Below are 24,482 nucleotides of genomic sequence, written 5' to 3' on the forward strand. Positions count from 1 at the left end.
GACTTTGGCTTTTGGCCTGACAACAAGCTTTCGAGACAAAGCAAGCAAACAACTGCGATGCCATCTGTAAGGGGAATAAAAATTTGCATAGATCGTGGAGGTAAGAACCAATCCTACGCTGCCTTTCGCTAGATTGCTCCCCTTAAATTCAAAACATCTTTGTATTTATCATCAACAGGAACCTTCACCGATTGTATTGGACTAGTTCCTGATGAGAATGCACATGGAAAGCAACGCGCTGTGGTCGTGAAGCTGCTGTCAGTTGATCCAAATAACTACTCGGATGCGCCACGTGAAGGAATCAGAAGGATCTGTAAGTCATCCTTACGCAACATCTGGGAGATTGAAGAGACACATTGGTCTGTATTCTTATCATTTTAGTGGAGATCGCAACTGGAAAGCCACATCCTCGTGATAAGCCCGTGGACACCTCTGCTATTGGTAACCCAAAAAAATGCTATGTAGTCGATCATAACGATCAACCAACACTTTGACCTTTCCTTAGAACTCATTCGTATGGGTACTACCGTGGCTACAAATGCTGTAAGCGCCGTATCGTCAACAAAACACACGTCAGTTGAAGTATTCTGACCCTTCTGGGATAGTTACTCGAACGCAAAGGAGAAAGATGCGCACTCTTCATAACAAGAGGATTCAAAGATCTCCTCCACATTGGGAACCAATCTCGTCCCAAGATATTTGACTTGGCCATCTTGGCACCTGACGTCTTGTATGAGCAAGTAGTTGAAGTCGATGAACGTGTCACGTTAGTCGGATTTAGCTCCACTGCCGCTGGCATGAACGTGAAGATACCGAAGAATGATATGTCGTATATTAAAGGTGTTACTGGCGAATGGGTGCATGTGATTGAACCACTAGGTATACGTCATGTTTGTAGTTGCAGCATTTTTTGCTGACGTGGACTTTGAATTTCTTAGATGTAACAGGAGTGCGCAAAGAATTACAGCGTGTTTATGATGAAGGATTTCGTAGCTTAGCTGTATGTTTGATGCACTCGTATACTTACTCTGGTAAGAACAAAAAAACGAGATCATGTATACTCTATTGTGATCTCAGCAAACTCACTCTTATTCGTGAAATACACAGAACACGAAAAACAAATTGGTCAAATCGCAAAATCAATCGGCTTCCCAAGCGTGACACTCTCATCTTCAATTATGCCCATGATTAAAATAGTCCCTCGAGGAACATCAGCAACAGCAGACGCATACCTAACTCCAAACATTCAACGATATATTACAGGCTTCTTTTCAGGATTCGACGATGGAATAACAACTCGGGTCAGGGTTGAATTCATGCAATCTGACGGCGGATTATCACCTGTGTCCACATTTTCTGGGTTTAGAGCTATATTGTCTGGCCCTGCTGCTGGTGTAGTTGGATATGCTTTAACGTCATATGATGAAGTTGAAGCTAGTCCTGTTATTGGATTTGATATGGGTGGGACGTCCACTGATGTGTCCAGATATGCTGGACGTTATGAACATGTATTTGAGAGTACTACAGCTGGTGTCACCATTCAGGCTCCACAGTTGGATATTAATACTGTTGCTGCTGGTGGTGGATCTCGTCTATTTTTCAGGAATGGGATGTTTGTTGTTGGGTAGGGGCACTAACAAAACGTGGAGATCCAATCCCACAATTGCTTAATTGCTCACATGTCAATTTCCCATTCCACTTAGACCTGAATCAGCAGGTGCAGATCCTGGCCCAGCATGTTATCGCAAAGGAGGGCCATTGACCATAACAGACGCCAATTTATATCTTGGACGACTAGTCCCTGCATACTTCCCACATATATTCGGCAAAACTGAAAGAGAACCATTAGATGAAGCTGCTTCATCTCGCTTATTCACCGACTTGACGAACGACATCAACAAATTCTTATCGGCCTCTGATAATCCAACTAGTATGACTCCTGATGAAGTAGCTTTTGGATTTGTAAAGGTTGCTGATGAGAGTATGTGTCGCCCAATTCGAGCACTCACGCAAAGCAAAGGATATGATACTGCTAATCATATTCTGGCTTGCTTTGGTGGAGCTGTGAGTTATTCGACAGATGTGAAAGTTGTACCGACCTCTCTGGTATTCTCGATGTTGAGCTCTTGTTTTTCCTATTAGGGAGGTCAACATGCATGTTCGATTGCAAGATCATTAGGAATCAAGAAGATTTTGATTCATCGATACTCGTCAATTCTCTCTGCATATGGATTGTCGTTGGCTGATGTGGTGTATGAAGTCCAGGAGCCAAGGTACATTCTGCGAGCAACTTGATATGTTTTGGTTGTTAAATTTAATTAAAACCGAATCTTTTGGTGCAGCGCCATAACATTCGAAACCAAAAACCTCGCCTATATACAGACTCGAGCGGCAGCACTAACTAAAGACTGTGTTGCAGAATTAAAACGACAAGGCTTCCCTTCAGAACTCATCATCCCCGAAGTCCATTTGAATTTGCGTTATCAAGGCACAGATGCTGCAATGATGACGTTAAAACCAACTGATTCGTGGGACTTGAAGACTGAATTCGTCAATCAATACCAACAAGAATTTGGATTTACGCTACCTGATCGTGATATCATTGTGGACGATATTCGAATCCGAGGAATTGGTAAATCCACCGGTATAATCAAAACCAATGTCCATGCTGAAATGGATCATTTGGTCAAGACACGAGTGGGTAAAGAAAAGAGTGATTCGGTAAACGAGGTGTATTTTGAAGGTGGCCGTGTATCGACTCCGATATATAAACTCGACACAATGAAAGTTGGTGATGAGATTGCTGGACCTGCTCTTCTCATTGAGAATAATGCTACGATTGTTGTGTTGCCGCATTGTACCGCTGTTGTTACAACTGAGCATGTTGTTATCACTGTTGGGGATGGCAAAAGAGTCAAGGTTGGACCTGAATTAGATCCTATTCAATTGTCTATATTCGGACATCGTTTCATGAGTATAGCTGGTAAGCTTGGGTCATCAACTTCACCGAATTGTTTTGCATGTACAGTTGCAAATGTGTGTATGTTTCTTTAGAACAAATGGGCCGAACACTCCAAAAGACAGCCATATCAACCAACATTAAAGAACGTTTGGATTTCTCGTGTGCATTATTTGGTCCAGATGGAGGATTGGTTGCCAATGCCCCACATATACCAGTGCATCTTGGATCCATGCAAGAAGCTGTGAGATGGCAAATGAAGTTTTTGGGTAAAAAGATTAAAGAGGGTGATGTCTTGTTGAGTAATCATCCCGCGGCTGGTGGTTCACATTTACCTGATGTGAGTATTGTCTTCGTACACAGATATTTTTTTGCCAGGAAGAACGAACAATGTGGTTGAATTTTACCTTCTTTTTGCTAGTTGACGGTGATTACGCCTGTATTCAATAATGGAAATATTGAATTCTTTGTTGCTAGCAGAGGGCATCATGCTGACATTGGGTAATTAACAAGTTTAGATGCCACATTTTTTGTCTTGAGCGACAACGTATCCTCACTTGCGAATCTGTTACCATAGGGGTATACAACCTGGTTCCATCCCACCCAATTCTCGAGAATTATACGAAGAAGGAGCAGCCATCAAGTCATTCTATCTTGTTCGAAATGGCAAATTTGATGAAGTTGGATTGACCAAGATCTTGAGTACAGATCCTGCTCAATATCCTGGATGCAGTGGGACGAGATGTCTCCGTGATAATGTCTCTGATCTCAAAGGTAAAAGCTCTGTATTTGGGCAATACGCCTTCTTGTCGTTTACGTGTCAACGCAAAACAAGCTGACCATACATAAAACCAATAGCTCAAGTCGCAGCAAATCACAAGGGCATAACACTAGTCCAATCACTTATCAAAGAATCTGGATTGGATGTCGTTCAAGCATACATGCAACATATTCGAGAAAATGCTGAATTGGCAGTTCGAGAATTGCTCAGAGATGTTGCCAAGAAGCATGGTACACATTTGGAATCTGAAGATTACATGGATGATGGAACACGAATCAAATTGAATGTGGATATTGATCCAAAGACTGGAGGAGCAACATTCGATTTTACTGGTACTGGCTCAGAGGTAAAAACAAGGCACGAGCGCGAGCGAGAGTCCGTAACGAGGATCAAATCATCTCACACTCCATACCGACGTCAACTTAATAGGTATATGGAAACACGAACGCACCACCAGCAGTATGCTACTCTGCCATAATATACTGTCTACGCTGTCTAGTCAACATGGACATGCCATTGAACCAAGGAGCATTAAACCCAGTAAACATAATCATTCCACCAGCTTCAATCCTCTCACCATCCGATTCAGCTGCCGTAGTTGGTGGCAACGTCATGACTTCACAACGATTATGCGATGTTGTGTTGAAGGCCTTCCAAGCAGCTGCTGCATCTCAAGGATGTTGTAATAATTTCACGTTTGGAATGGGTGGATCGAATGAGACTGGTGATGATGGATTTGGATATTATGAGACTATTGCTGGAGGTGCTGGTGCTGGACCGTCATGGGAAGGAAGAAGTGAGTGTCGATTTAGAACCCTTCATTGTTTCCTAGATGGTGTTGACCCTTTTTTGTCTTTCTAGGTGGTGTTCATACTCACATGGTTCGTGACGAAACAAAGGATGGCGTAGGAGTGTCCTATACTCAATGATAACAGCCTCTCTTTCTGTGTTTTAGACTAACACTCGAATAACGGATCCAGAAATTCTAGAACGACGATATCCAGTCATTTTGAGACAGTTCGGATTACGGCCAGGTGTGTATAGCATACTTCCTCAATTACTTGTAGGCTTTGTGTACAGTTGTTTCCCTTCAATGATTTCTTTCAGGATCTGGTGGTTCCGGCCTACATCGTGGTGGAGATGGTGTCATAAGAGAAGTACGGAAAGGATGCATTCAGTCGCATTACTAGGCTGAGCTCTTTTTTTAGCTCGAGTTCTTGGAAAAGTTGGACGTCTCCATACTATCTGAACGTCGTGTTTTCAGACCTTATGGGTATGCATCTCTAGCAATTTTATGGAATTTCATCCAGAATAGTTAATCTTTATTTCTTTTTGTACAGACTGAATGGTGGTGAAGACGGTCTACAAGGAATGAATTTACTCATACGAACCAACCCTAAAACACATGAATCAAGAACATTGAATCTTGGAGGAAAGAATGCTGCTGTTGCTATGCCTGGTGATCGTATTAGGATAGAAACGCCAGGTGGTGGAGGTAAAACGAGTTTTGTTTGTTAGCTGCCAATTAATTTCCTGTTTTTACAACTATTGTTCACACTTCAATTTTGTAAATAGGTTGGGGTAAAGCTGGTACTATGAAGAGGAAGGCAGATGAAACTGGTGAAGAATCTCGCAATGGTGGTGCCAAAGTTGTTAGACGTGAAGGTGGTGGTTCGCTTGCAGCATATCATGATGCCCAACATAGTGCCTAGTGATTAGTCTCTTTGAGGCCGCAAGTTTTTGTCGCATAGAACAAAATATGATTATTTCTTTGAAATTAGCTCACTTCGAGTCTCACCGTTTTTCTTTGTCTGGTTCTAGTTTGCCCTCCGACACAAAAGTCTCTTTAATCGTGTTGACCTCAATATTGTAAATTTTAGAACCTCAAAAGTTTATCGCCGGTCAGGCAGAGATCGAAACTGGAACGAATCCTAGAGAGAAGCCCACAAAGAGGCTTGAATTGGGTACATGATGACAAGGAGTTGGCGTGAAGATCCAACATTCAATATTGAGTTTCGTGGAACTATTCCGAGCCGACGATACCCAGTAATTTGATATAAACGATCAGGTATTGTGGCACCCTTGACTCCATCATATTAATTTGCTATTAGCAGTGTGTATTAACCTGACTATGTTTGAATACTTTCGTTAGGCTCTGTGGAGCTGGTTGTCATCGTAGTGCAGATGGTGATATAACGGGGAGTATACGATGAGGATCAGAATCTGCGTTGCATAGGACGTCTGGGTTGCTTTTTTTAGCTCGGGTTCTTGGAAGAGCTGGACGTCTCCATGTTTCCGAACGTCTCTTTTCAGACCCTATGTGCATGAATCATTTTGAAACAGAATGGCGGGTGATGGAGGTGACTTAAAAGGAATTCAAGTATCTTCACACGAACCAAGCCCAAGGCAGACGAATCAAGGACCTTGGATCTTGGCCGAAAGAATGTTGCTAGTGCTATACTTGGTGGTCGCACTAAGATAGAACCCGTCTGGTGGTGGCAAGTGACCGCTTGGTTGACTAAAGGGAAACATCTTTGCGAGTGTTTTTGTCTTGCTCAAAACTTCTTGTTCTTTCTTATGTAGCCATGCTGGAATAAAATTGGTACAATAAAGAGAAATGCAGATGCTAGACCAAATCTCTCAATAGAAGTAGAGTGTTGGCCCCGAAATTGCATACTTTGATCGCTCCTTAACATAGTACTCAGCTCAATGCCTTGTCATGGAATCGTGGAAGATCAATAGCGGAAATTCAAGCGTTACCTGTCCTGAGAAATGGATTGTCGTCTTTGATCGATTCGTCAAAGTCTTCAGTTTCCTCGCGGTTGTCTGGAACCAAAAAAATGATTCCAGCGAGTGTTTCAGCATCTGGAACGCGAAGATCTGCCTAGAGCCTTCCTCCCTTTACGTGTTTACATGTTGGAGTCTGCCTTTATATTATTCTGCCATTTAACCTGAAATAACGAAATCGCATCTAGCTTATTACAAGACAAAAAGAACCTCCAAGTAGACCTTCTAGGACTCGATATACGACCCAAGACAATGACATCTATAATACCGGCCTCCTCAGTCCACCTCGCAAATGACAAACTTGTCGAACCAGCAACATCAAATCCCTCATCAAACAATACCAACAACAGTAATAGTAAAGAGCCATGCAAGCCATGCTGTGCTTGTCCAGATACTCGAGATGCAAGAGATCTATGCATCTTTCAAAAGGGAGAAGAAGATTGTCAAGAGCTTATAAATGCACATCAGGCATGTATGAGGAGCTTGGGCTTCAATATCTAGATTAGAGGTTGTGATGGAGTAGTGGCTGTAGTGGTATTTAGTAGTATGCTTCGTTTCATATCTCATCGCATCAATAGCTGTCACCGCTGTAATTATATATTTAGAAAGAAAACATCTTGCAGTATCAAATCAAGGTTTTTGGCACTCCAAAAGCTTATTATCATTGCTGTCGTTTAAATACAAATTTGGTTTATGCCCATAGTGATGCTGGGAATCCAGAAAATTCTACAATCTCATCTGCGGCTACAGCTCCATTGGCTTGGAAGGATACTTTCAGACGCAGTCGAATAGCAGCTTTCGTTGGATTTTCTATACGCATTTGTTGCGTGGCACTACTTCCTGGTGGTAGCACAGTTGATGATGGTGGTTGCATTTGCAATCTCAAAGACTATGGAATCAAGTGGAAAAGTTATGGAGTTAGTCTATTGACGTATGGCATCCAGGCGTTTTTTTCTTTCTCGTTTAGATTTTCAGCAACATAATATACCTTTGGCACAGCAACTTGGAAAACCATAGCTGATATAGTAGCAATACTCGTATTGGCAAACACAACTCCAACATCCACATTCATTCCCATAGCATCCTTGGTTGGAGATAAAGTGATTTTCAATCCCGATTTATCATAACAAATATAATCTTGTCTAGTTGCAAGAGATGGTGAAGCCATTGCTGCAACAGGTGCTACTGGCATTGCTGTAATAATGGGGCGTGATGGTGCTGATGATGGAGTCGGTGTTGGACCAAACAGACCAGCCAAAGGATCGATTGATTGTTGTTGCTGTTTTGATGATGGCGAAGAAGTTGAACTCATTGGTGACATTCCTGGCATGCCAGACATTCCTGTTGATGAAAGACTGTTGCTACCACTACTACCGCCACCAAAGATATCTCCCAATAAGTCTGTTGTAGCTGGTCGCATAGACGATGGTGCCATCATAGATGGTGTGGTTTGTGCAGGTGCTGGAGCGCCTCCTAAAGAAATGCCACCCAACAAATCCATTACATTCTACATAGGAGAAAAAGTCAGGTGAAAACTGCCATGGATTATGCCAACAACACGGGAGGATATTGAGTTCCCGGAGGCTTACATCAGACTTTGTAGATGCTGCAGGCCCTCGAGACGATATCGATGGAGTATTATTGGTCAATAATGAGTTGAGCAAGTCATCTCCAGGTCGCGATGAGGATCCACCAGACAATGACAATAAATCATTTGTCGCACCATTGATCTTTGATGGTGGACTGCCTGCAGTTGGAGAGGCAGGATCTGCAAGAAAAAGTCAGCTTAAACAGTATATACTACAAAGTCTGGGTTTTTTGTCGGTCGTCACCTGCAGCTAACGCAACTCCAGTTCCCTTGGCAGCTTCTTCACGTGTAGCGCTTTCCAACACAGGCATACGTTCCAATAAAGCAATCCTGGTATCATGATCCAGAGCAAACAGATTGGTATATTCAACAGCACGTTGTTGGATTTCAAAGTCAAAGTTGGTGCGATACTTTTCAATCAATAATTTGATGGCACTATTCGAAGCAAGAAAGTGAGTCACGTTCAAAGAGTAGAATGCCTGCATCCTTCCATTAGAGCATACGTTTTTTGGTTGCATACGATATCGAAACTTACTCTGTAGTATCAGATTGCTGGAAACGACCACTGAGTTTAGCCATAGCAGTAATAGCATACTCTTTAACAATGGGAGTAGCATAAGGGCCCCTCATCAAACTGGTAAACATATCTAGCACATCTCGTTCAGAGGGAGCCATTTGAAGTTCGTTCGTATTCTCAAGACTGGTTCCGGAATCATCAGCATCATCCATGACTAGAACAGCAGTACCATTTACTAATGCATCACCAAATTCACCAACAGTCCAAACCATAGCTTGAACAAGCCCTTCTTGTGCCAAGGCTCGTTCACCTTCAATCCTAATAGTATTGTACAGTTTACGTACAGTATACTGTGATAGATCTGCTGGACCAGTTGTAACCAGTTTTACAAAGTGGTTGACCACATTTTGGTCAACATAGGAACCTGCTACACGTAATACACGACATACTGTATCTACTTCCCATCTCTTGTTTGGGCGGTATCGACCAGCAAATTCACATATACGGGATGAGATGGATGATTTCACGTCTCCTTCAGCGACTTCTAGATACGATAATAATTCTCGAGTCAAGATACGGATGTTTTGCGAGTTGATTAGGAAGAAGACGAGATCTAGTGCCCTTCGTCGAATAGATACATCAGGGTCGCGTAAGCAGTCTAATATAGTGGCACGATGCCTCTGTAAAGCGGCTGCATCGACAGATTGAGTGGTTTGGCATGCTTTGGTCAGGGTCGTCAAGGCTACATATCGAATATTATTATCCCGATTAGCCAAGAATCTACCTAGAATGTTTACACCCAATACTCGTAGCGAGCTATCACTCTCAATATCCATAATCGTCAATACTGCTTCATATAATATAGAATTTCCAACATTTTTCGATCCTTCGGTGCTAGTCGCTACTTGAGCTAAGACATCATTCATGGCATCAGAGGCTTCAGCATCTCCTTTACCCAGAATTCTCAACAAGCGGAGTACTTTGACTTGCAAGAATGGATCAGTAACACCACTGACATCGTGTTCAGGTGAGAAGCCAGCCGTCACGAGATTCTTCAAGTGACGGACGAGAGCTGGTACCAGTTTGCGTACATCGGCAGTTGCAGCAGGACTATATTGACACATTTCAGTCAAGAGTGTCGTTCCAGTAAGCAAGACACCATGGTTTCGTTCATTCAATAGTGATTTTGCTCGATTCAAAAAGTTTTCCATTAGGTCTGGCACTTTACGAATAACTCTGAGGGCACACAACGCTGCTTTTTTGCGAATGTAGGAATTTGAGTTGCCTAATAGTTTTTCTACTTCTCCTGATAAATCACGAGCCATCTCCTGTGATGAAATGTTTCCCAGTGTGCAGAGGGCCAGGCCCACAATATACATGTTTGGATTGTTCATATCACTGTTGTGTAAGGATATCAGGTTGGTAAAAAAGGCCCAAGAAATCAAAATTATTACAGATCGCGATTGCAAACCACTTACTTTTTGAGGCAATTCGTGACAAGTGTCAAGACTTCCTGATTCTCATCTAGTAGCAGCATAATGCCCAAATATCCCAGCCTCTTGTCTGCGAATTTTGGCGATGCCACTAATAATCGGTGATTCGTTGGTTGGTATCAGATTCCGTATATCACGATATCACATTCATAATTAATCAATTGACACATGAAAGGTTGTCGGAACTGATAGATCAGCATAATCAAATAAACAAACGTATTGACCAAACATCATGATAAAGTGGGAGGTGAAGATCGCTGTTTGCCTTACCCAATTTCAGACACTCCATCTGACCGAAATGGGCAGGATAGCCCAGCATGTGTATATACAATAATTTAGCAACATTGATATGCCGAGTTTCCACATTCTCCTCTTTGAAACTTGTCCGTATAAATGCTGATTCTTTGGCAATGACCTGACGTTCATCCGCTGCTGTTTTACATGCTCGAATAGCCTTGATCAAATCCTGAATTTAAATTTCAAAGTTAGAACAAGGATAGGTCCAACATATTCGTTTCAACGTTCGGTTTGTTCAAATGAAGAACAAAAATTGAATTCGTTGATTTACCTTCAACCTCAAGACTCCTAGTTTAGTGATAAGCTTATCCAGAGCTTCCATGATGAATATCTACCTATACGCTGCGTACAAGAATGAAAAGTCTCGACAATGCCCTGTTTGTTGGAGAAAGGACGACAACGGATTTTGAAACCACGCACGGCAACGAGGAAAAGAAGAAGAAAACAGCGGGAATCAATTTTTTGTGGAGAATAATCATTCTGTTTCATATTTCGTTTGTTATGGACGCGTGATATCAAAGATTTATGATTATTCAAGGAAAGCCAAATTTATGCCTTTGGCTTTCTAAAGTTCACGCCTGCATAGATGCAGTTGGCACCTAATTCCTCTTCAATCACCAATAGACGGTTGTACTTGGCAAGGCGTTCAGACCTGCATGGGGCACCAGTCTTGATTTGACCACTTCCAAGACCGACAACCAAGTCAGCAATGAAGGTATCTTCAGTTTCACCTGATCGGTGAGATACCATGACTCCCCAACCATCAGAGTTGGCAAGTTTGGCACTGTTTGGGTTGTGGCAAGAAAGCGTGTAAGAGACGTTCTGAAGCAAAACAAGTAGAGCCAACGCATTTGCAAATCTAGACAATACTTACGCTCGAATAGATTCAGTGACTGTACCAATTTGGTTGACTTTGAGTAATAGGCCGTTGCAGGCCTTGTGTTCAATAGCCATTTGAATACGTTCAGGGTTGGTGACAGTCAAGTCATCACCAACGATTTGAATTGTTTCAGATTTGTGAAGACTGGCATATGATTCAAAGTCATCTTGGTCGAATGGATCCTCAATCGAGACGACTATTGCAAAAGAATTTCAATAAGGCAGTTGCAAAAAAGCAGAAACGACAGATGTCAACACTCACTTGGGTAGTCTTTGATGAATGACCGGTACAAATCACCGAGCTCAACTCCAGACAGGAACTTGGAAGGATCTGAAGCAGAGTTCTTAAAGTCCAAGTCGTATTTACCGTCCTTGAAGAATTCTATGGAGATGTATTGTTGAGTGTTGAGTGGGGAGTTTGAATCGCAGATATGATGTAACAAAATTAGCTAGAATTACTTACCAGATGCAGCGACATCCATTCCAATCTTGACCTTGTCAGTGTAGCCTGCTTGAGCAATAGCTGCCACCAACAAGTCCAAACCTTCTCTGTTGTCTTGAATGTTTGGTGCAAATCCTCCTTCATCACCGACATTGGTAGCTAGGAGAGGAAAAGCAATGTACATAAGAGTTCAGGTTGACTTCAACTTTATCACGTCACTGACGTGTCGACAACATCACATACCATCTTGACCATATTTCTTCTTGATGACATTCTTCAATGTATGGTAGACTTCGGTACCAATCTTCATGGCTTCAGTAAAAGAGCTAGCTCCAGTAGGAAGAATCATAAATTCTTGCATGGCAAGCTTGTTTCCGGCATGAGAACCACCGTTGATGACATTGAAGGCAGGTACTGGGAGTACGTATGGAGTAGATTCACCAGATAATTGTGCCAAGTGAACGTACAATGGGACTCCCTATATGTACAAGCCGGTACAAGCCGGCATATGTTAAGGTTTTGTTGGCATTGCCATCTGCGTTGTCGAGTGGTGTTTTTGTACCTTTTGGGCAGCACCAGCACGAGCGACGGCCAAAGAGACACCGAGAATGGCATTAGCACCAAGTTTTGCTATGTGTTTAAGCAACAATTTCAGTCAAGCGAGTTTTTCCGTGTCGAAGGTACATGTCAACCAACGATTCAATAGGACTTACACTTGGCCTTTGTACCGTCCAAAGCAATCAAGAATTCATCAATAGCTTCTTGAGCGGTCACGTCAATATTTGACTTGATCAAGGCAGGAGCAATGATGTTGTTGACGTTGCTGACGGCCTTCAAAACACCTACAGCAGGGAGAAGTAGAGGTTAGAAGGAGGCTTTCCAGACCCCGAGCCGAAAGGCCGTGATGATGCAATAAATTCATACCCTTTCCAACATAAGCGGTCTTGTCATTGTCACGTAACTCCAAAGCTTCGTGAATGCCAGTAGATGCACCTGACGGGACAGCAGCAGTGAACTTGCCTATGGGACAGAATCAGACGTTAAAACATCTTCCGGTGGATGGTTTCGATGTGACAGGAGCCGTGAACTTGCCTATACAACAACAACGACAGATGTCAATTAGCAATGTTCATGACTTGAGTTCAACAATACAGCAACATAGCTCACCCTTGTCAGTAGTGACGTCGACTTCAATGGTTGGGTTTCCACGAGAATCGAAGATTTGACGAGCGTGAACCTTCAAACAAGCAGTTAAGTCAGAATTGGTTAGGTTGCCAACCCAAGCGGGTCCAACATCAAACAATTAGAAGAATAGACAATCGTCAAACCAATCGTCATTTACAGCATCATCATCTCCGCGTATAATCGTTCTTCATACCTTTTGGATTGCCATTTTGAAGTGGTTTATGTTTGTTAGAATGTTGGAAGTGAAAATTCAACCATTTTCGAAGGAAAGCATTGATTCGTGCAAGTGTCATTCTTCACGCGACAAGTACGGCATTGTACGTTGTTTCGCCCATGAATTTCGTTGCACTGAGTTGGACTCTGTACCTTGATCTACATACAACAAATGTATGGTTTGAATCTAAACAGTCAACCTCTTTAGTACGACATATGACGGATAAAGAACAAACTATCTACATGAGTGATCTGCCGCATGAAATTCTGCTCAAGGTCTTTTCGTTTTTGGATGTGCCATCTCTGCGCCACGCTTCATTAGGATCGAAACTTTGGAATGAATTGGCTGATGACGATCTGCTGTGGAAGGCTCTTTGGTATGTTTCCTTACGAATTTCAATCCTTCGCTGAAGTCAGTAGTCGATTGTCATTCACATATTCATATACAACCCTACCAATCTCATGTGTAGTGCTGAACGTTGGACTTTCAAATGGAATGCCCCATTGCAACCGCATCCTCTAGTTAATTATTCCAACGTAGAGTTTGAATTGCAAGACAGTGAAATCTCTAATATTCTCAGACGGCGAGGCTATACAGGAGAAACAGACACCACATCTATTACACATCGAGCTCTTCGGGACACCCTCCCAGATCATGCCCCACATCAGCAACCCAGATGGAAGAGCAAATGGTGCGTATCCGTTGGCTGGCATTACCATTACCTGATCAAGCATTCCCGTAGGAGGGAACCGATTGTAATGAAGGATTGATCGCTTCTGTTCTTCAGGAAGGCTAGCTACTTTATTGCTGAGAGAGATTCTATTCGTAGCGGTATCACTGAAAGGGAGCTGATCGCTATTGACTGGTCGTTTGAGCTACGATCACTCGTTCCAGCAGGTAACAACAGACCAAACGCGGAAGTTGGGAGATATGGCTTACCTAATGTCCCTACCTGCGCAAATATTATATACAGGGAGTGCATTCTTCAACGAGCATGGAATCTGGAGCTCAGATATGTGGCCAGAAAGACTGCCTTGGTTAATAATTGGAGGATCCATTGTTCAGGTTTGTGAAAGCCGTTTTTACCAAAAGGTGCCGATGGTTTTGACAAATTACGGTGTCGTAAGTAGATTGCAGATTATCGTCATATCGTGGTAAGAAGTAATAATTGGGGCTGGGAGGTGTCGAATGCCGCCGTAGTATTCCGTTCAGGTTTAAAGCTTCGACCTGGATACTGTTGCTGAAAGCCCGTCTCAGTAAAGACACGGCTGAGAGCTGGCTACAATCAGTAGAACCATGCATCTTTTTATATAATTCAACTGTTCTGGTTCCGAAACACTAGTTTTGGAGATCGACATGTTTATCGAAAGTTGGATTGTTTGTGGTGTTCCCATCGAACCTTTTCTTTTGGAGGGTGGTCAGGCGATAGAACATGACGAGCGACTGTGAGTCAACTCAGAGAAGGAAGGTATTTTTGGAGAAGGTCAGAAGGCAGAACGAGCAAAGTGATTTTAACCGCGCTCAAATAGGTGGATTGCAACGAACTCCATCGTCCTTAACGTCCTACACGTTTCTATTGCTCCTCCGGCCTCGTATCCGATTGGTTTATGGGAGCGTAGAACAGAAACCCACATACCTAGCTGACAAACTGTTTGAAAGGTACTTTATATGCCAGGTTGCAAGACAGACCAACATTATCAGAACTGTACTAGTACTATTACTACCACGTCTTCCATCTTCCAATCAACATCATATTTTTGTGGACAAAGATACCAACCGTACCTGGCTCAGTCCAGGCCCAGCAGTATAATCCAAACTCGCTGCTCGACACAATTCAAGCTGCCTCCTCAACTACCACTGCCTGTCGCACCTCGTTTTGAGGGTGATGGGAGTGACATTGAACTGGAAGGACCACCAGAATCAAAAATAATAGGGAGGAGGACAATAGAAGCTCAAAGGCATGATATATCTCTATCGTGGCCAGTTGGATCTGAGGCTGACGAGGATGTGGAGTTGCTTGCTGACGACGAAATCTTTCACAACCACCTTACAGCCAAGGAGCGATCTAACCTAGTTAATTATCGACCGGAGGGACGTATACCGTCTGAATCATATCCAATGTAAGTTCCCATGATGCGTTTTTTAAGCATGCTTTTTTTGAATTGAATCTTCGGTTGTAAAATCGCTGATCCCACTCTTCATTTTTTTGTCGGCTTTAGACCTCATAGCCCAATAGCTCTTCCGTCAATGATACAACTAGTTGCCATTTTAGCTCATAGGATATTCGCTCCAGCCGTAGCAAATCCAGGATACAACCCATTCATCCAAAACACTGTATTGACAGAAAAGTTGCAACAGGCTTGTGCTGCCGTCTCTGTAGAGCATCTTGGACCGCTACATCAGAAATTAACGTCAGAGTATTACACGATACTGGAACACGGTGAATATACGTTATGTATATTTGCTCTCGAGAAGGGTGAATCGATGCCAGTACATGACCATCCCAGCATGTGTGTATTTTCTCGAGTTGTGGAAGGTGTCTTACATGTCAAGACGTATGAGTGGGTGGATGGTGAATCGAGGGACCATCACTCTCCGAAGCGTACGTTGGTTTCGAATTTTGAGTCATCATGATTCGAAATTGTTTTGCATAATCTTAAAACACGTTTTGATATTGTTTTCTGGGTAATAGGACGTCTAGCTAAAATAGGGATAAACGAAGATATACCCTCAGATTGTGATAAATCCCTGCTAGTGATAAAACCTGGTGTAGGTAGCAATCTGCATTCGTTCACGGCCGCATCAGACCGAGTAGTAGTGCTGGATCTACTAGGCCCACCATATACCGAACCAGATGGCGACAGACCGTGTACGCATTATCGAGAGGCCTCGTTTGCCGAAGGAAGTGCCCTCTCGTTACAAGATGATAGAATACAGCAAACCAGCAGGAACGGATATAGCAATAGTAGTCGAGACAGTACGGAAGAAGCTGCAGTGACTATCTCCTCCGTGTCGTCGCAAAAGAAGAAGAGGAAGAAGAAAAAGAAACGAACAACGGCAAAAGAGCTATATCAACAGCAGGATGAGTCTTCATCAATCACGTCCGATTCTATAAATGACTGGAGAGACGAAGTTTATTCTAGTACCGCTGTAGCTAGTGCTAGTGCTTTTGCTGCTCCATCTGACGATGGTAGTCGTGATACGATTATTGAAAATACTCCTGACGTAGGTGATATTGTATGGCTAGTCGAAGCTCCGGATTTAGATTATCCGTGTGATGTAAGAGAATACCAGGGCGCCGAAGTTACTCCCGAGTTATTATCATCAACCGATGTGTGGAGTTTAGAACAGTTGCTAGTGGTGACTGATGCAATTTTACGTACCTCAAAATAGTCACAAAAAACATCCCAGTATAAGTGTAGTAATTAGTAGAAACATGTATACTCTTGCACTTCAATTGCAAACAAAGGTTTTTTAGTTTATCATGTCGAGGAAGCAAGTTCTATTGATTACATACAAGAGAGCAGGCGTATAGCGTATTGAGCAAATCATTTTAATCATGCATGCAGCTTTTGAGTCTCATCTTCCGCCCCTTTAGTGTCAGTAGTTGTAATAGCAGGTGGTATAGCAAGCGTCCAATCAACAATCCGATGCCCTGTGATTCTCCTAACAATAAACCGTGCAAATGCCGACAGAGCCATAACCAACACACTAACAACCGGAGCCACCAAGAAGGCGCCTAGCGACTCTCCAGGCTTATCAAGCCCGTTTGGCAGAGTCAATAAATTGACTCCATAATCCAGCGATCCACCTTCAATCCATCCAAACCCAATAACACCCAACATACCACCTATAAATCCAAGAATATAATCCATACCGGCGAATACGTAGTCGAATTTACTAAAGAGGCCTAGAATTAACGGCATGACGATTGCAGCTGCTACGAGATCAGCAATGAGGAAGAGTTGCAAGACACTTAGATTCAGTGTTGATACAACGAGACAGGGCACATTGATTAAGAGAGCCAGTAGTCTACCGAGCCAGAGAGGGATCTTCTTCCTACCAATGTCGTTTACGATAGTAGCAGTCAAACCAGATTGCAGAGTATCCACAGACGACGATACGAATGCGACAGTAAGCACCATCACAACACCATTAATCCATGCTGGCAATGTACTTATAATATCAAAGAAAGCCGTATACGATGCAGGCTCAGATAGCCCAACCCATACAGATATCGTTCCTATTATCCCAATAGCGAAAAATACAGGGAATGTCATGGCGCTACCTAATAATGCAGCTAGCCTCAAATCACGGTCTGATCTGGACGAGTACACGCGTTGCCAGTAGCCCTGGTGGAAGACATTGGCTGCTGTGACGGCTGCGGCGAGGGTATATAGAGATTCCCAGCCTACGCGGGTGGGAGCTGTTATTGGGGATGCGGCGACAGCGTCTGGATCTATACGGACGTTGACTGCTAGTGCGACGGTGGCTACTACCATTAGGATTAGGACAATCCAGCTTTGGAAGTTGTCTGTCATGAGTGAGGCTCTCATTCCTCCAAAAGCTATCAAAAACGTGGAAGATGAGCTAAAGCCCGAGTGCTACACCTTTTAGATGCTGATTTCGGCGTGTGTCAAAGTCATACCTGTATAAAGCGACGTAGCAACACAAACTATAATCACAGGTACCAATGGTGGAATGTCATAAGTGATCAAAAAGTCCGACAAGGCAGTCAGCTCAGAGCACAGGTAGACAGCCATATACAAGAGCGTAACAAGTCCAGTCAAGATCTCGCTCAAGATACCATATCGGTAACGAACAAATTCAGTGATTGTCACTCCACCGGGTATCTTGGATCGTATCTTTGGGCCCATCCACATTAACAAAAGTAGTGGCACGATACATGCTGAATATAAATTAAAGTATTGATGATTTCTAGCACGTTTTTTTTGTAAAACACGAGCTTTGTGAATCTCACCAAAAGCATAGTCAAACACTCCAAGTACACCAAGTTCGGCGCCAACTTGAGGTAGAGTGAAGATCGTCCATACTCCCAATCCTGTGTTTGTAGTAACGTTTTCAAAGTCAGATAAAACCAATTTTGTGTGATGTCACAAACAAGACATCAAAATGTATCGGATGCATCCGTAGCTGATCGGCTCAAAATGAAATGCAGACTAGCATTTTACATACCAGCAGCAAAGAAGTTGAGACCTAGCGGAAGCCATCCCTGACTCGACCGAGCAGTCAAGAAAGTATCCATACTTTGCTTTCCTCGCCCAGCCCAGATTCCAATACAAAAGAAGAAGAAGACTGTCACGTACAAGAGCACTTGGCTCACCACTATATCAGGGTACGCCATGGCGTACTTTTGTTTTGGTGGGTGTGGGAAAGGTTTGGTTTTTGACAAGTCGACGCAAAGTGTCAAATACACGGCAGCTTCAATCGAAAAAGGTAGGAACTTGTTAAATATTCAAACAAGTTAAATATTCAAATTGCAACTGGCGATTCGATTGACAAGCGACCGATAGGCGAATACACGTACAACTGAAACTCAAACGCAAGAAAATTATCGGGAAAATCATTCAAGGTTTAACACTATGTGTATTATGAGTGAATCGTACTTTAAGTGCGTAAAATTTGCTATCTTACTATTTTTTGGTATATATACTCGGAAGTTCTTTCCATATCACCGTTTAAGCCATCGAGTGTTGCTTCTATAATATCAGCGTCCACGGTCTAGGAATATTGAAATTCATTTTATCAGAGAATTCACCTCACGAAATGTTGTCAACGACAAGCACAGTATCGAGGCAACAAGTGAATTAACCTACCGGAAATCTCTCTACTAATATCTGTAAAGCATCTTGTGATGTATCATTCTTCTTGGTGCCAGTCATCACGTTTTTGGCAGCGTCACTATGAGACGGCGAATGAGAGTCAACCGTCACGCAGCTCCAGTCGTCACTCAGCTCCAGAATTCAAATTAAGCCAAATAGAATTATGGAGTATTTGTACATTGTGAATACATGGGTAGTTCCTACCTCGATTCAAACCCTTTTGTTTCTAAATAGGCTATCGACTTAACAAAGTCACCATCAAAAGTTTGCAAGACAGACTTGAGCATGTCTTCATCTACATCCGCAAACACCGTGGATAGCATTTCAACTTCTGCAGATGTAGGATCACGTAACTTGACTTTAGCAATGCTCCTTGCTAGAGCTTCATCGTCGTCGTCGTCCTTGCCATCATAGTCGTTGCTCGTAGTTTCATCGTCCGAGGTCGAGTCGTCAGATTCAAGTGGTGCCATTTGCAACATTGGTGATGCTGGCGGTTGCTTTGGTAATGGCTTCGTACGATCACTGGCTATCATCCCTTGTCCTTCTAGGTATGCACGAGCAGACGCTTCATTCTGATTGTATTTTGTCAATATTGTTGTCAAGTAGCCTTGATCGGCACTTGGGAATAGCTTCAACAGCTTCGATACTGCTGCACTCGGTGCTACAGGTCTCCTTGGTGGTAGTGCTGGTGGTACCTCAGCTTGTTGGGGATGTTCTTCCTTGCTCCGTGTTGAATATGATGGTGGGTTTACATAGTTTGGCGGTGGACTGTATTGATCAGCAAATGGATTGTCCGATGTATTGACTTGTGTAGAAGAGGTGTCTTCAGCTGCGAATGGATTGTGGATGGGGCTCCCCACTGTATTGATATGAGTAGGAGCGGTATCATCGTCAGCGAATGGATTGTAGAAGGGATTGTTGAAGGGATTCGACATCTTTTCTTCCTAATTTGTATAAGGGAGAACCTTGAAGTTGGTAAAAATATGGAGCACCGGCGATTATTGATTTTGGACGTGATTTTGATGTCAGACTTTGTGCTAGGAGGTTGAGATGGAAACTATAAAATAATATCAAAGCGTATTAGCTGATTTGTTGGCATAAATCACGTCTTTCGCCTAGTCTAGGGAAGCCTTCCGTGTGTCGCCGATTTCGCATTCTATCGCAACCATCCCTAAAGTCGAATCCCAACGAGTATAAATCGAAAAGGAGTTGTAAGTCTTCACAGCACTCACGTTGCTCTAGCTCCTTTGAATCCCCTGTCTGCTTCTAAAACGCCCTCTTAACTTGAATTTTCACCTGTCTAGGAACAAAAATGGCAACAGCTGTCACAACGAAAAAGTGGGATGCTAGAACTTACGGCCCCATTGTGCACGACTCCAGCTACTACAGTAAATGTGTATTAGGAGGTGTCCTTGCTTGTGGTGAGTTTCCTGCTCTCGGTTGAAATTAAATTCAACATTTTTTGTCAACGGTTTGACCATTCGCGTTCGTCTTTCATTAGGATTGACCCATGCCGCCTTGACTCCATTGGATGTGACCAAATGTAACATGCAGGTGAGCTTTTATTCCTATCTCCATCATGTGGCTCGATGCTCGAAAAAACCGCTTGACACGAAAAAGTGCATAAAAACCATCAAAAAGCGTGGTGTGACCAAAACACATCGATCAAAGAAATGTGTTAGAAACTACATTCATTTCATCGCATTGGAATCTACTGCTTGCTTTGGCTGGATGGAGTTGCTGTGTTGGCACCTTTGTGCCTTCCTTCTTGTGTTGCCTAAAATTTTCTCAAATCGTGGTTCTAAAGGCTCTCTTATTCTTGAACTTACAATGTTTCTACACGCTAAATTCAATGAATATTTTATAAATGTAATATGGTCACTCACCGCGCGACATTATTCTAGGTCTTCCCTGGTAAATACAAGGGATTGATCTCTGGTCTCCGAACCATTGTTGCTGAAGAAGGAGCCATGGCTGTATGGAAGGGATGGCTACCAACTCTATTGGGATACTCTGCTCAAGGAGCTCTCAAATATGGTCTCTATGAAATCTTCAAGGACTACTACTCAAACTTGGCTGGTGAAGAAAACGCTAAAGCCTACAAGGGTCTCATCTGGTGTGCTGGTTCAGCATCTGCTGAATTCTTTGCCGATATCGCCTTGTGTCCATTAGAAATGGCAAAGGTTAAAATCCAGACCTCGCTTCCAGGAACATTCCCAACTGCTATGGGTGCTGCTATGGCTAAAATGAGAGCTGATCCATCTACTAGATTCCCCTTCGGCTCACTGGTCCCTCTCTGGTCTCGTCAAATCCCATATACAGTTGCCAAATTCTACTTTTTTGAAAAGACCGTGCAAATGTTCTACACCCATGTATTCACTCAGCCAAAGGAATCCTACCCTAAACTCACTCAATTGGGTGTTACTTTTGCTTCTGGTTACACTGCTGGTGTTATCTGTGCTATTGTCTCTCACCCAGCTGACTCCCTTGTCTCATTGATGAGCAAGGCTGACAACAAGGGTAAATCTATTGGTCAAATCGCCTCTGAAACTGGTGTCTTTACATTGGCCACCAAAGGTCTTGGTACCCGTATTGTCATGATTGGTATGTTTGACTAGTAAATGTTTGACTGTTGGACCAGCAATTAATCGACTTTTCTTTTAGGCACCTTGACTGGTAAATAACTTGAGAGTTTGTATACGAATGGTGAGGATGTCTACTGATTTGGATGTCATCTCATTTAGGTCTCCAATGGTGGATCTACGACTCATTCAAGTCTGCTATGGGTGAGTACAGAATTTCAAATATGGGTTTGGTTAGAGACTGATAGATTGACTTCGATGTTTTCTTTTAAAACAATAGGTCTCGGAACCACTGGTGGTAAATAGATAGGTCGTCCCCGTTTCCCTTATAGTCTTATCAATAGAATCATTTTACAACCCGTAATACTCACGCTGCCGTTTTGATTTGGATTAAATAAGGCTGACGCACGATTCGCGTCGTATTTACTCTTTCTTCTGAGAAATATTGAATACGTTGGCATTCTCCGCGTGTCAGTCTTCGATTGTCACAAGACAAACGAACGCCCAAACTATACCGGACAACCAACATACTGCAGAGGGACATTGACTGCCACATAATAGTGCAGTAACTTGCTTGAAAGCCCCACCGTTATCACAGTTTCTTTCCACTTTGAACCCACTATAATCTCAGAACCACCTCACTTTGAATGATTGATCTGCCTGAGATCATAGTTATGGAAGAAGAAAACGATTCCTTCTTCAATAGCTCTTATGAAATAATCTCTACCGTACTTGACCTCGCTTTAAGCGAGGAACCACGGCCGGTTGAGTTCAAAACAATGGCCACATTCGCAAACATTTCGAGAGCATCGAAAAACATTGCAGGTACGACCAAATCGTTATTGTACCAGTCTCTGGCACAAGTGGACATTGTGTCCTTGCGCCATTAGCTTCAAATAGTCGAAAACTAAAATACTACTTGTGTGTTGTTCAGAACGAATATTGTCTCATCCAGTGGCTAGAACTCTATTACCATACTTACAAAGAGAGCTTGATCCTGTTGGAGATCAGGATATGTACTACGACCAGCCTGCACGTTTATATCTAGCTGAATGGATCCGTGAACTTCAGAAAGCTGATCTAGCGGCTTCTAGGACTGGAGACGCACAACCAACGCCTGGACTTGAAGGTGTTGGATCATCTACAGATGACTCTTCGGAGGAGGAAGAAGATAGTATTAGCGAGTCGTCGTGGATTGCTATACGACAGTCAACAGATTTGCCACGTGTACACATTGCCAAACAACACGTAGAAGGTGTCGTTGTAGAGTCAGATGCATGTGTCGTTGAAGGAATGGAACGTGCCATAAACTCCCCACTGCTTGATATTCAAAACATTGTAAAGCAACGTCGAGCTACCACGGTTTTGAATGATGTTATTGATACCAACACGTCGCTGGGCACGTTTGAGATCTTGAGTGTAAGTCCATGACTCAAGGGAATTGGCGGGGTTTTTGGCCTTCTCACTTGGTGTTTTTCGGTTTAGACTGATACCACGCCGCCACCTCCTCAGCCGAAACGAGAAGCTCCTGTTACGAGAAGTGAATGGAATGATTTTAGTAATGGAAACATTTCATCATCTGCCATCCGGCGAAGAATATTTTCTGGCGTAAGAATTCGTTTTGTCAAGTTTTACTGATTTCCAAACCTCAACTCATCAACCTTCTGGCCTCTTCAGGGATGTGTACAGGAGATACGTAGTGACGCATGGAAATTCATATTTGGTCTCTTTGCTTGGGACTCGACTAATGAAGAACGAGAAAGGATAATGGAATCCAGAACAGACGAATACTTTAGCCTTAAACGACGATGGATTGCATGCCTGTTACAAGAGCAAGAGGAAGATCCAATTAAAAGGGACCTCGATGGTAAACAAACGATAAAAGAATCCTTCACACGTATTGAAAAAGATGTAATACGAACAGACAGAAGCCATCCACTGTTTAACGAAACCATAGTGAAATTACCACACCCTACCGATTATTCGTCATACTCACCTATAGTTAGATTACGAGACATACTAATGACATATGCGTCGATTTCTGGAGATGGCTACGTTCAAGGGATGAGTGATTTGTGCTCGCCTTTCTTACAGGTATTAGATCACGAGGTGGAAGCCTACTACTGTTTTCTTGGTTTAATGAAGAGCATGAAGGATAACTTTAGGCATGATGGTGCTGGAATGAGGTTCGGGTTGCCGATTTGTTTGTTGCGAATGTTTGAAAGCTCGTTTGTGTGAAAGTAGACTAACATTTCTGCCAAACTTTTCTCTCAGGATGCAGCTGGAACTAGCTGAATCACTAGTTTCGGTCGCAGATGCGCCGTTATATTCTCATTTATCTCAATGTGATTCCATTAATATGTTTTTCGTGTTCCGCTCTCTCTTGATTGCATTCAAGAGAGAGTTTGATTTTAACCAGCTTCTCACATTGTGGGAGGCCATCTGGTGTAATCCTTACTCGAAACAGTTCAACATCTTTGTCGCCTTTGCGGTATTGGAAGCTAACCGGGACAGCATTATAAGATATCTATTGTCGTTTGACGAGATACTCAAGGTATGAGATTTTGACACGCAAGTGCAGACGGGTTTGTCAGGTACTAACTCGTGCTCTAGTTTGTTAATTCACTGGCTGGCAAGATTGACCTTGATCAAACGCTTGAAACCGCTGAACTATATTGTATCCTACTGCAACAACGTGCTGGATCGAAGATGAATATTTCCTCGGAAGAAGATCAATATGGCAACCTTTTCGACTTGTCCGAGCTACTGAAACAGCTGAAATCTATGTAGATCGTATCTGATTAGTCTGTAGTTTGGTGACTTACATTTGTCATTATCATTTATCAACGCTATCAACAATGTAAATATTTAATATGACCTCTTCAATCCTCAATTTTGTTTGTATCATTTGTATC

General features: G+C 42.8%; 8 protein-coding genes across 8 annotated transcripts; 5 read left to right on the forward strand and 3 right to left on the reverse strand.

Moving 5' to 3' along the window:
• Nucleotides 1-57: 57 nt before the first annotated feature.
• On the forward strand, nucleotides 58-5,452 carry SmJEL517_g02480 (uncharacterized protein; the record flags this gene model as incomplete). The annotated part of the gene is made up of 21 exons (XM_031168408.1): nucleotides 58-66; nucleotides 133-313; nucleotides 382-441; nucleotides 506-543; nucleotides 606-879; nucleotides 939-1,031; nucleotides 1,108-1,624; nucleotides 1,704-2,064; nucleotides 2,143-2,273; nucleotides 2,343-2,983; nucleotides 3,055-3,299; nucleotides 3,381-3,460; nucleotides 3,537-3,733; nucleotides 3,818-4,086; nucleotides 4,170-4,536; nucleotides 4,602-4,621; nucleotides 4,696-4,774; nucleotides 4,848-4,897; nucleotides 4,949-5,013; nucleotides 5,081-5,235; nucleotides 5,316-5,452. 21 exons carry the CDS (start codon nucleotides 58-60, stop codon nucleotides 5,450-5,452), a joined length of 3,969 nt encoding a protein of 1,322 aa, XP_031025657.1.
• A 1,440-nt stretch (nucleotides 5,453-6,892) lies between these two features.
• Nucleotides 6,893-7,033, forward strand: SmJEL517_g02481 (uncharacterized protein; the record flags this gene model as incomplete). The annotated part of the gene is made up of 1 exon (XM_031168409.1): nucleotides 6,893-7,033. The coding sequence occupies one exon, from the start codon at nucleotides 6,893-6,895 to the stop codon at nucleotides 7,031-7,033; it is 141 nt and encodes a 46-aa protein (XP_031025656.1).
• Nucleotides 7,034-7,218: 185 nt separating this feature from the next.
• On the reverse strand, nucleotides 7,219-10,744 carry SmJEL517_g02482 (uncharacterized protein; the record flags this gene model as incomplete). The annotated part of the gene is made up of 8 exons (XM_031168410.1): nucleotides 7,219-7,416; nucleotides 7,516-8,034; nucleotides 8,117-8,295; nucleotides 8,360-8,550; nucleotides 8,651-10,030; nucleotides 10,111-10,216; nucleotides 10,396-10,591; nucleotides 10,694-10,744. 8 exons carry the CDS (start codon nucleotides 10,742-10,744, stop codon nucleotides 7,219-7,221), a joined length of 2,820 nt encoding a protein of 939 aa, XP_031025659.1.
• Nucleotides 10,745-10,971: 227 nt separating this feature from the next.
• Nucleotides 10,972-13,136, reverse strand: SmJEL517_g02483 (phosphopyruvate hydratase; the record flags this gene model as incomplete). The annotated part of the gene is made up of 10 exons (XM_031168411.1): nucleotides 10,972-11,206; nucleotides 11,297-11,498; nucleotides 11,564-11,683; nucleotides 11,765-11,902; nucleotides 11,987-12,221; nucleotides 12,306-12,373; nucleotides 12,457-12,585; nucleotides 12,668-12,763; nucleotides 12,911-12,980; nucleotides 13,122-13,136. 10 exons carry the CDS (start codon nucleotides 13,134-13,136, stop codon nucleotides 10,972-10,974), a joined length of 1,308 nt encoding a protein of 435 aa, XP_031025658.1.
• A 221-nt stretch (nucleotides 13,137-13,357) lies between these two features.
• SmJEL517_g02484 (uncharacterized protein) lies at nucleotides 13,358-16,535 on the forward strand (the record flags this gene model as incomplete). The annotated part of the gene is made up of 7 exons (XM_031168412.1): nucleotides 13,358-13,518; nucleotides 13,612-13,833; nucleotides 13,930-14,039; nucleotides 14,672-14,801; nucleotides 14,855-15,262; nucleotides 15,362-15,744; nucleotides 15,835-16,535. The coding sequence occupies 7 exons, from the start codon at nucleotides 13,358-13,360 to the stop codon at nucleotides 16,533-16,535; spliced, it is 2,115 nt and encodes a 704-aa protein (XP_031025653.1).
• Nucleotides 16,536-16,699: 164 nt separating this feature from the next.
• Nucleotides 16,700-19,920, reverse strand: SmJEL517_g02485 (uncharacterized protein; the record flags this gene model as incomplete). Its single annotated transcript, XM_031168413.1, has 7 exons — nucleotides 16,700-17,709; nucleotides 17,791-18,051; nucleotides 18,124-18,204; nucleotides 18,339-18,513; nucleotides 18,798-18,884; nucleotides 18,980-19,064; nucleotides 19,190-19,920. The coding sequence occupies 7 exons, from the start codon at nucleotides 19,918-19,920 to the stop codon at nucleotides 16,700-16,702; spliced, it is 2,430 nt and encodes an 809-aa protein (XP_031025652.1).
• A 377-nt stretch (nucleotides 19,921-20,297) lies between these two features.
• On the forward strand, nucleotides 20,298-21,873 carry SmJEL517_g02486 (uncharacterized protein; the record flags this gene model as incomplete). Its single annotated transcript, XM_031168414.1, has 6 exons — nucleotides 20,298-20,406; nucleotides 20,487-20,539; nucleotides 20,890-21,589; nucleotides 21,650-21,661; nucleotides 21,730-21,771; nucleotides 21,848-21,873. The coding sequence occupies 6 exons, from the start codon at nucleotides 20,298-20,300 to the stop codon at nucleotides 21,871-21,873; spliced, it is 942 nt and encodes a 313-aa protein (XP_031025655.1).
• A 473-nt stretch (nucleotides 21,874-22,346) lies between these two features.
• SmJEL517_g02487 (uncharacterized protein) lies at nucleotides 22,347-24,357 on the forward strand (the record flags this gene model as incomplete). The annotated part of the gene is made up of 6 exons (XM_031168415.1): nucleotides 22,347-22,392; nucleotides 22,502-22,986; nucleotides 23,053-23,175; nucleotides 23,245-23,753; nucleotides 23,842-24,121; nucleotides 24,181-24,357. 6 exons carry the CDS (start codon nucleotides 22,347-22,349, stop codon nucleotides 24,355-24,357), a joined length of 1,620 nt encoding a protein of 539 aa, XP_031025654.1.
• Between the last annotated feature and the right edge of the window lie 125 nt (nucleotides 24,358-24,482).

The sequence above is a fragment of the Synchytrium microbalum genome (genome assembly GCF_006535985.1).
Source record: "Synchytrium microbalum strain JEL517 chromosome Unknown SmJEL517_scf0010, whole genome shotgun sequence".
NCBI lineage: Eukaryota > Fungi > Chytridiomycota > Chytridiomycetes > Synchytriales > Synchytriaceae > Synchytrium > Synchytrium microbalum.